This window comes from Momordica charantia (genome assembly GCF_013281855.1).
Source record: "Momordica charantia cultivar OHB3-1 chromosome 3 unlocalized genomic scaffold, Mcharantia_2.0 BLBB01000003.1, whole genome shotgun sequence".
NCBI classification, from domain to species: domain Eukaryota; kingdom Viridiplantae; phylum Streptophyta; class Magnoliopsida; order Cucurbitales; family Cucurbitaceae; genus Momordica; species Momordica charantia.
The window spans coordinates 18,122,238-18,133,596 of record NW_028275161.1 but is presented as its reverse complement, the minus strand read 5'-3'; the positions used below and the strand labels follow the sequence as shown (position 1 = coordinate 18,133,596).

At 33.6% G+C, this 11,359-nt stretch overlaps 1 protein-coding gene across 1 annotated transcript; it reads left to right on the top strand.

The window, feature by feature from the left end:
* The first annotated feature begins 243 nt into the window (after positions 1-243).
* LOC111010792 (GTP binding protein) lies at positions 244-9,872 on the top strand. The gene is made up of 12 exons (XM_022284350.2): positions 244-467; positions 926-1,093; positions 2,939-3,062; positions 3,504-3,595; positions 4,435-4,533; positions 4,759-4,872; positions 6,208-6,272; positions 6,824-6,940; positions 7,469-7,544; positions 8,792-8,884; positions 9,127-9,177; positions 9,508-9,872. The coding sequence occupies exons 1-12, from the start codon at positions 381-383 to the stop codon at positions 9,604-9,606; spliced, it is 1,185 nt and encodes a 394-aa protein (XP_022140042.1). The 5' UTR covers positions 244-380; the 3' UTR covers positions 9,607-9,872.
* Positions 9,873-11,359: the final 1,487 nt, after the last annotated feature.

The following is an 11,359-nucleotide window of genomic DNA, read 5'->3' as shown; positions in this document are numbered from 1 at the left end:
AAAACTGAGGCACATTGCATCATTCCAAAGACAGAGAAATAAAAGGAAAAAAAAAGAAATAATAACAATAATCCAATTACCTGATATAAAAAAAACAATAATACAATTATCCAAGGGGGAAAAACTTCAACAGAAATTACAGTTTTTACTCAAAGGAGGAAAAGATAAAAAATAAAAAGTTGAGTTGATTTAATGGAAGAAGTAGAAGAATGTTGTTGGTTTTGACTGATATTACATGGTAAACCGGGTCAGCGTTTGGGAAACGCGAGTGAGTGAATTTGGTATTGCTAGGGTTTAAACAGTTGGGTTGGGCCTCCTCGTTTTCGGCTACTCTGCTTTCTCAATTCCGAACCTTGCTCAACCTCGACTCCCTTTCCGCAATGCCTCCCAAAGGTGCCAAATCCAAGGAAGCTCCGGCTGAACGACCCATTCTTGGCCGTTTCTCTTCTCATCTCAAGATTGGAATTGTATGTTCTTACTTCGATCATCCCTTTTTTCTGAATTCCAGTGGATTAATTTCCAGCTCTGTTTTATCTGGCTGCATGGAAACTGCAAATCGCCAAGAATGAAGTTTAATCACACTGTGCGAGCTATTGATTTTTTATTTTTTATTTTAATTCCATTTGCTTGTTAGTAATCTTACTTGAACGCGTGGTTTCTAATCCGGGACGCGAGTGCTTCAGATGTATCATTTTATCAGTATACAAAGCTTATTGTTTTTTTTCTTCTTCTTTAACAGTCTTTATTTACCGATTTAACAAAGGTTTGGATTGGTTTAGTGTATTTTTGGAAGTTCTGCAGATTGACCTCTTATTTTTTGGTTTGCGACACTTCTGAGCATTATTTTCCAAAAGCGTAGTGTTGTACTTGAGTGCTGATCAGCTATCGCTTCATTCCTGTGATTGTTTTTTGTTTGAGATTTCAGGTTGGATTGCCTAATGTTGGCAAATCTACTCTTTTCAACACACTCACGAAGCTGTCAATTCCTGCTGAAAACTTCCCTTTTTGCACTATTGAACCCAATGAAGCCAGAGTCAACGTGCCTGATGAGCGGTTCGAATGGCTTTGCAACTTATTCAAACCTAAAAGCGAGGTCTGCTTACTGTTCTCAAGCTATTAACAGTTCAGAATTATTCAGTTTAGTTTGTCCATCAATGAGATAATGTGTAGAATCTATTTGAAGGCACTTTTATAGGTTTTTTTTTCTCTCTGTATAAATATATATATATATAGTTATTTTGTAGCATCTGATGTTAAAACTGTTTAGCTGTTCAACTTTCAGTCGGTGCTGGATAGTTGTTGCTTATTTGGTTCTTCTAGCAGAAATGTAAAAATTTATAGTGATACAAGTTTTAGTAATGGTGCAATAGTATGCTTCCATATGCACATTGTGCGCTAAAGCAGTAAATTAGGTGCACAAAGCCAGTTGAGTACTAAGCTATCGATGATGTGGTAATGCAAAATTTTTACTTAATCTCCCATCAACTTGATTTTTTTTACCTGTTTTTAAAAATTATTTATTTATTTTTTTTTGTTCTTACTTAAATTATTATTTTTTTTTTGTAAAAGGACGTCTTTTATGATGGTTTTAATTAGAATTTCAATTTGATAAGATTTTTATGTGGTGTCAAAGTTTTGACGGTATTCTATGAAATTTGAAATCAAAGTGCTGAAGCACGAACCCCCATGCATAAGAAGATGTGCCATACCATCTCCTGGTAACCCTAGAGGGAGGCAAAGGTGTTTGAAGGTTGACTACATTAAGGTGCATTGGATGATTTGCTCTATCCACTTTTCATCTCTCACCTAGCTCTATTATTGTTTTCAAACTATTCTCTTGCCCCTAGGAATGATATTAAATTAAAAAAAAAACATTTTGGTGATTACATCAAGGTGGAGAAAACCTCAAACCACGTAGGCTTCATCGTTGATTTGAATCTATAAAGTTGATGGAGAGGGAAGAAAATGTTGCAACATGGTTATTTAAATGATTAGGAAGGGGGTCGTAAAAGTTTCCTTAACATGAACCGTCATGGGATGACTCAAGTGGTCGATGAGGGCCAATATAAATAGCAAAGGACTTAGAGGGAATGAGTTCATACCATGGTGGCCACCTACCTAGGATTTAATATCCTACGAGTTTCCTTGTCAACCAAATGTAGTAGGGTCAGGCAGTTGGCCCGTGAATAGTCGAGGTGCGCGTAAGCTGGCCCGAACATATGGATATAAAAAAAAAGTTTCCTTAACACGATTAACAACTTCCATAAAAACCTAAACCTCCACCCCCACTGTTACCAAACCTGCCTTCCTCGCTTATCCTGCTCGACCACAGTGGATTTGATCTATAGGGATGTTGTTATAGTTATTAAATGCAAATGCTTTAACTATGACTGGTTGAAAATCCTTGGTGCAGTTCAAGATTTCATTGGCCCTAGATGATCTCTTAACCCTTTCCAATTAGAGAAAGCCTTGCTATGGGTGATCTCAGTCACACCAGGTTTCCTTTTCCAATTTTCTATATGAACAAAGATTTGGTTACCATTAACAATTTGTTTTATTATTTATGAAAAATGAGATGCTACTATTCATAAAGGAATCACATTTATACCCCTTATGGTGGTTGGATTAAAATTAGCGGCATACATTCGGATTTATGGAGTCATCAAGGCTATCAATGAAGCTTGTGAAGGTTTTGTTGAGGTTGCTAAAAGGACTTAAAGTTAGAGGTAGTTTTGTGGGTTTCTCCTGGCCCGGGTCAGGATTTCTCAACCCCTGCTCCAGCGGTTTGGAAAGAATTCTGAATAACTTGCTTATTAGAATTTATCATACAAACGAAATGCTATTTTATTTAAAAATAGTATACATTTAAAAATTTTGGATATTGTGTGCATAACTCAGGTTTTGTATTGCGTCAACCTGATGTGTTCTTAATGTATAGGTTTCGGCATTTCTAGAAATCCATGACATTGCTGGACTAGTTCGAGGAGCTCATGAAGGACAGGGGTTGGGAAATAGCTTCCTGTCACACATCCGTGCTGTTGATGGCATTTTCCATGTTCTACGTAAGATGTCTACATTGACTGTGCCCTATGATTTTCAGTTTTGTAGCTTTCAAGCGATTGCATTAATGCACTGATTTAACAATCTAGAAGAGGGTCTCTTTTGTCTAAATCATCACAATTTTTTTATATCATTTAAAGTTTTCTCATTTGCCAATTTCTTTAAAAATTATTTCTCACGAGTATTACATTCGGAAGTTTATATAGATTTGGGCTGCTTTCCTTACCAATGTGGCTGCAGCTTTTGCTCGTACCTTTTTTTTAATGAAAAGTTTTCCTTCCTATTTAATTGTTGGATGGTGGTAAATTGGTTTTGGAGTTACTGTCTTGTTTGTCAATTTGCAAGTTTGCAAGTACATACGTTGTTCCATAGATCAGTTTGGTTCTTGTGCACCATAAGCTTTATCTTATATTTTTTTCTCTTCATCTTTCTTTTTATCCTAGGTGCATTTGAAGATCGAGATATTATCCATGTTGATGATACCGTGGATCCTGTTAGGGATTTAGAGGTTATCAGTGAAGAACTACGCTTGAAGGTTTGCCTTATTTTGCAATTTCTGTTGTATTTAAATTATAATGTTGGAGTGAAACTTGTGTTACTGGCTGATCATTTTGAATAATTTAATCATTCTTGTTTACTGTCAAGTTGAGAATAGTAAATGTTTTGCACTCTCAAGAATGGGGAGAAATTATTTAAGGAGGATGATCCTTGATGTAGGAGAGACTAAAAAGTATGGTTTCACTTATGTATCCAAGGGTTCATAGGGGCAACGCAATGTGGTGGCCTTCGCCACATTGAATAATTTTACCAAGAGGCAAGAATGAGGTCTTTTACGTGTTTTAAGAAGTAAAACTAAATCTTAGATCTCAATTCTATCATTCCATCACCTAGGAGCATGGGTGACATTATGTGTCCTGTGGATCAAAATGTTAGGTGTTAGGCATCCCCTAACATCGACGTGAAGATACTTGAATTATTGGGCTCCTCTCAATACTGCTTCTACAAATTTATAGTTTATAATATTTATAAAATGGTAAAAGTAACTATCTTTCATACTCTGTGTGAATTTATTTATTTTGGTATGAGGGAAAGGGGATGTTCAGCTCTTTTTATTCGATTTCGGCCAAAAGGTTGATTTCCTGAACAAAACTGTCTGAAGCTATGCCGTTTGACATGAATATTAAAATCCATACATTTATTTTTGTTAAAATTATTATTAGCTGTTAAATTTAGGAACAACCATGAAACTAAGTTCATGAGATATGTTTTTCCTCCTCACTTTTACTTATTTTAAAATGATACTGTCAGTGCCTTGTCTCCCTGATATGCATCTCTGAGTATGTCTCGTTCATTTACAATTATGTCTCCTCCTAGGATATTGAATTTATGAAAAATAAAATTGAGGATATTGAGAAGAGCATGAAGAGAAGCAATGACAAGCAGTTGAAGATAGAACTAGAATGCTGCCAAAAGGTGTGGTTTCCATACTTGGAATTTTGTTTTTGTTGTGAATGTGTTCTCTCTTCATCTACTTTCCAGTCTGATGTAATTTTTGGTACTCTTTAGTTATGCATCACTTATTGGAGGTTAATTTACCTTGATGAGCGATAATTTCTAGAACATTGAGGGAGGTAGAGAACAAAAACAATATTATTAATGCTCAATGAAGTAAATTAATGGACGTGATTACATTTTCAGGTTAAGGCGTCACTTGAGGAGGGTAAAGATGTTCGTTTGGGTGATTGGAAAGCTGCTGATGTTGAGATTCTCAATACTTTTCAATTGCTCACGGCCAAGCCGGTTGTTTACTTAGTAAGTCGTATCATTTTCAATGAGCTGTCTGCTGCAATAATCAAAATATAGATGTTCTTCCCAATTATCTTGTCTTTTAGTATTTTTTTTGTTTTGAATAATGTCTTTCAGCATTTGATCAAAATATAATCGTTTCTCATATATATATATAAAAGAATAATGTCTTTTAGTATTTATTGTTCAAGTAAATATAAAAAAATTTTAAAGTCTGTCTGGTGGAAATGGATTCCTGCTTGAGGTGAGCTGGGGTTTTCTTTCTTTGAGAAATTAAATGACCACTGAGATGGACCTTAATGTTGTTTCTAAGATACTGAGATATTTCATTGAAGAGGGACAAATACTTTATAATGTGATGGATGGGGGGAAAAATGTGATGGATGGATCAAAGAAACCAAATAGAATATGAAATCTATAAGTAGATCATAGAAATTCCAAAAAAAAAAAAATAGAACCTATGCTCAGTGATTTAAAAAGTGCGCCTCAGAAAATCCTTCCCTAGACCTCGCTTCCCTTAATGAAAAACTTGAGTCATGGTCCTCATAATTAAAACTTTTTTTTTAGTATAGAAAAAGCCTAAGAAATATCCTTAGAAAATGTTCATTTTCTCCACAATCTCTTATAAAATCTATAATTTTTTAAACTTTTCATTACCTTATTATTCATAATTACCTTTATCAGATATATATTTTTTTACATTCTTCTATTGTGTGGCTCAAAAAACGCTTTTTGCACTTCATGCTTAAGCTCTAGAGGACTATTATACAACCATTATGGGCGACTCATTGGTTAAAAGGCCCTGGGATTAATTAAGAGAGAATGAATTCAAACTCCATGATGGCTAAGTACTTTAGGAATTAGTAATTCCGGTGTGTTTTCCGGCACAAAATGTTGTAGGGTCAGACGGTTGTCCTGTGAGATTAGTCGAGGTACGCGTAAGTTGGTCCAGACACTCACGAATATCAAAAAAAAAAAAAGGACTATTATACTTTAGTGCACCTTATAAAACATTGCCTATGCCTCGAAACCCAGCAGCTGCACGATACAAGACAAAAATAAGTCCTCTTTGCCAGATTGAATTTTATTGTTGTCACAAGGTTGAACCTTCTAAAGCTATACTATTGTGTGAGATCACTATAATGCAATTCGCTAGATTTTTGACATTTGAAGTCAATTTAGGACCTGTGGGGGTAAATTGTTTTTTTTTTCCCTGGTTTTCTCATTGAGAATCCAGTAAGACATCCACAGCATAACCTATTGATCTAAATCTGTGTACGATCTGTTTTCTACTCCTATATTTTTTTGTATGGTCTGGATGTTGACTTTTACATTTTATAGGTTAACATGACGGAGAAAGATTATCAAAGAAAAAAGAATAAGTTTCTCCCCAAGATTCATGCCTGGTTTGTAATCTATATTTTGAATTATATCTTTTGTCATTTCCTACTCCCACACTTATTGTGTTTCTTTGTTCTTGTGTGCACATTTTCGGACTGTTACATAAATTTATCATGTTGGGGATATTATCATGATCTTCTGTGGTGTCTCTTTGTGCAATATATCTTTTTAATTTTTTGTGAACATGCATAACTTGTTAAATTAATGTCAGATTTACTTTCTGACTACTGGTGATAAAATTAGAAAAATATTGCTGTCTTGTGTTCACATGCTCAATATGTTCATCATTGGTTTTGCTTTGCTAGTCTTTAACTGGAAGTTTTGATTTTCCCCTCTCTATTAAAGTATTTAATTATTTGAATTAGTTATCCTTCGTTTAATACACATGCTATTTATGGATTGGATTGCACATGAAAGCAATCTTGTTTAACGTTCATGCACATTTAATTTCTTCTTTTTTTCTTCTTGCATTGTGATGCTACTTTCAATTGAATTTTATTTCTTCAAGTGGGATTTGCTTGTTGCAAATAATCAAGTAATGCTTTCCAAATTATAGGGTGCAGGAACACGGTGGTGAAACGATTATTCCTTTCAGTGGTGTGTTAGAAAGAAATCTTGCTGATATGGCCCCAGATGAAGTAGCGAAGTATTGTGAAGAGAACAAGATACAAAGGTGAGTGTCCAGTCTTGGCTTTTGTTATATGAGGACTAAAAAAGGGGAAAAATTAAAGAAAAGGAGAAAAAATAAGTTACAAAAAATAAGATAATTTAGTACTATAATTAAAAACATGGCAATAATATTTATCTTTTATGAATATAATATTATTAATTATTAAATCATTTAAAATAATTATTGAATTATAATTAATAATACATGACATCAAATATCTTGTTTTATTAATGAAGTACACAAATATATACAATCTTGCATTGATGAAAAATTCTACTAGTTCATGCTGTGGTGATGTTTATTTTCAAACAAACCCATCTACTCTGATTGAGTTGCTTTCCCACATAAGTATTCTGTTGGCATGCCACGTGAAAATATATGCCAGTAGAATATGTTTGAGGAAGGTGAAAAAAAAGCCTGCCAAACTGTATGACCAAACAGTGTTACCTCCACAACGCTTTTGAAACTTCACAATGTATTATGATAATTTGATACAGAATTGAGCAATGAACATGGTTAACATTGTTACAGTGGCCTTCCAAAGATCATAAAGACCGGGTTCTCGGCGATCAATCTCATATACTTTTTCACTGCAGGTCCTGATGAGGTAAAATATGTTTCATAACTATTTACATGTATCTACTATCTATGAACTTTATGCCTCTTAAAAGCAATAGTTAGTCTAGGATTACTTACAGTATTACCATTTTTTGCCTTTGGTGATTGTTAAATATTCTCGACTATTGCTTGTGTTCTGAAGTTAGTATTGATGCTTTCTCTTTGGTGTCATATGTGAATGATATCAGAGCCATAGGAGTACACCACTAAAGAAGCGTGCCTTCTCTCTGCTGAAGATGAATATATTTTAGTAGTTAAAATTATGGACCTTATTTATTTCAGGTGTTGGACGGGGGTTAACTTCAAACTCGGGTCAAGTAGGGGGGTGGTAGTGATGGGTTATGATAAGATGTACTTCATTCTCACAACTCTAAAGTATCTAGTTTATAACCATCCTTTAGGCATGGTTTTTTTGGACGGGGTTCCTTTTTTGTATAGCTTGCTAGTTTCTTGGTGGATTCTTTTTGGACTGTTGTCTTGTTTTCCTCTTTTATATTCTTCATTCTTATTTAAAAGCTAGTTTTTCCATTAAGAAAAAAGTTCAAAACTAGGGCCGGCTAAATTATAGGGATGAAAACCAGTTGGACTCTGTCAGTTTTGAAAATTGAACTACTGAATTGATTGGTTCATTGTTATTGAATGAACTCGAGTGAACGAAACTAAACCAAAAGATTTGAAAAATCTAATTGGATTAACCCCGATTGGTTCAGTGTGGCTAGCACTGCACGAGTTCTATGTTTTTGTACTTGTTTCAAGTCTCACTTTCTTTTTCCCTTTTAATAGTTCACTTACTATTCCAATTACACAAAATTCTTAATCACGATGAAAACACTTCAATTTATTTGAGTAATTTTGTTTGGTTAAATTTAATTTGATTGAAATACAAATGTAACCATAGTTCATTTCTCAAACTTAAGAAAATCTAAAAACTATACCTATTCCGTCTGATTTAGTTATCACTTTTCCAGTTTTCACCACCACTAAATAGTCGTATTTATCAGATAAATTTTCTTTCTTTCATCTTCTTTCTTCAGTGTAGAATACCTTCTGTTTGTCTCCTTTGATTGTTCCAAATGGTGGAAATTGTGATTGTTAATATAAGTCTCCCATTTCTTGTTCTCTAACTGTGAGATTAAGTTTTGTTTCCGTGCCAGATTCTTCCTTGCTTGTTGTGCAGTTCACACCTTGCTGTGATAACTGTTGGCTTGATCCAATTCATATTATTTACCTTTGCAGGTAAAATGCTGGCAAATTAGGCGACAGACGAAGGCTCCTCAAGCTGCAGGGGCAATCCATACTGATTTTGAGAGAGGGTTCATTTGTGCTGAGGTAATTATGAGCCTTTGATGCTTATGTTGTATCTAAACAATTTTAGTCGTAGATTCATTCGTCAATAAAGAGAGCCCCTAAGTTCTTGGGCTGGGGTGATTTTTGGGTCGAATTACGCTTCTGACCTTTTTTCATGTCCATGCTGGCTTTTTATTACTAGAATACTATTAGCTGTTTTTTATTTCTTTTTTATCATTTTGGAATATTCGTTGGATGTTATCCTAATTTTTTATATTGGCTAGGTTATGAAATTTGAGGATCTCAAGGAACTTGGCAGTGAGTCAGCAGTCAAGGTATATATATTCAAGCTGGATTCTTGCTGTATTAGATTTTGAGTTTTAAACCATGAACTTTAACCATTTTCTGATAAATGACAATATTATCAAAACATAATTAATCTGCCATCACTTTAGTTTCATATTAACAACTTACAAAAAGCAACTTTATCATCGACTTTATGCGTCTTAGACGGTGAGTAGAACCGCATAACTCCATCTCTGTGATCCAAATAAGTTCCTAGCCTAGCCTAATTACTAGCACAATGACGTTTTGCATCATAATTATCCTTATTGTATTTGGAGCAGGGGGCTAAAATTATTATTTCTCTCATCCTTCTTTTACAGGCTGCTGGGAAATACAAACAAGAGGGAAAGACTTACGTGGTTCAAGATGGAGATATAATATTCTTCAAATTTAACGTTTCGGGCGGTGGCAAAAAATGAGTGGCTTATAACGTAATGTCGATCCTCTACGCTCTTAAATTATTAGATTTCTCCAATCCCCTGCTTATTTTTATGGTTATGCTGATGTGTTATTGAAATCAACCCTGAATTTTGGACTTGAGCCTGTATCGAGTCGTCTAAATATAAAGAAATTCCTCACTTTCTGAGTTGAGTTCATATTAGAGAAACCATGCGTGATAGTTTTGTTGTTTCATCACATTTCTCCTCAGGTCAACATGACAATATATAGACAAAATTATATGCCATCTCTTTCATCTTCTCTTAATTGTCGTACAACACTTCATTTTTTTTTTTGAAATTTATCTATTTCTATTCGTTGTCAAAACTTTTGTGGTGGTGTGTAAACGATGGGTGCTAACCAATAAATGTTAAGTACGGTCTAAAAATGAGACGTTTGGAATGAGAAGTTGATGATGGCAGCTTCTAGGTTTGTCGCTAGGGTTGATTCGTGTCGGGAAAATGCAGTGGCTCGAACATTTTGGTTATTATCACCACCATATCTTTGAACACGGTGTTTGGCTTAAATAGCAAAGAAATGAGTGAAATGGTAGGAAAATATGATGAATGTCTTGATTTACTGCCATGCCTAAAATTGTACACTTCCAACTCTTTTTATTCTTTTAAAGTTAATTGGCAAAATTACTTTTTGCTCCATGAGAACTTTGTAGATTTTTTGGATATGCTTTCATAGTTGAAATGGTTGTCCTCCTTGCAATTTGCTTTCATAGATTCGTTATATAATGGCTGTAATTTATTCTTTCTTTTAATTACCATTTGCACAAGAACTTCAAAACCAGTAGATTAAAAAATATATAAGTAATTCTAACTCAAAAATTCTAAACTATTAATCTCAGTTATATATACCATGTCAAGATTATTTGTTTATAACTATGAAATTAACACCCACTAATTATCAGTTTATTATAATAAATGAAACTTTCTTCCATTTTCTTCACTAAATGTTCTTGTTATTTTAAGTAAACATATAAATTTTAATAATTCGTGACCCCCACGCCCCACCAACCCCCAAACAAAACAATAAAATGTGCACATTTGTCGTATAAATTTTTATTTTGAAGAATAACCTTCAGATTGACCACAGCCGATTTTGTATTAGTAAATTAAATAACAAAGTAGTATAGGTTATGTTAATAAATTATTGGCACTGCCTCCCTGAGTTATGAATTCAAGTTCTCTCTCTTCCCAATTTTTTTTTGAATGTTATTTTTATTTGACTTTTTTTTATATATGTATAAATTATTGGATATTCAGTCCATTATGATGAATTTTGATAAATAATGCCTTTAAGAAAAATTAAAGATGTGTTTTAGTCTCAAGGATGGATTATCTTTTTAATTTAGTCCTTAAATTTTAACACTTTTCAATTATGTCCTTTTTGTTAGTGAGTCACTTACTGAGTTAGTAGAATTTAAGAAAGATTAAAAACTTTACTCTTTTAACTATTTCATCATCTAAGTATAATACTATAAATTTATCATCGACCAATTTTAATATTTACAAAATACGAGGTTATAATGGAAAAATGTTAAATAGTGAGTAACATAATAAAGAAATTTAAATAATAAGGACTAAATTGAAAAAACGTCCAACCAGATCAAATCACCATTATTTAGCAAAAAAAAAAAAAGGAAAAAAAAGGCTCATTGCCGGGAAAGAAGAAGTCAATGACAGTGTCAGAGCTTTATGCTGTAATGAGAATTTGAACGAGGAA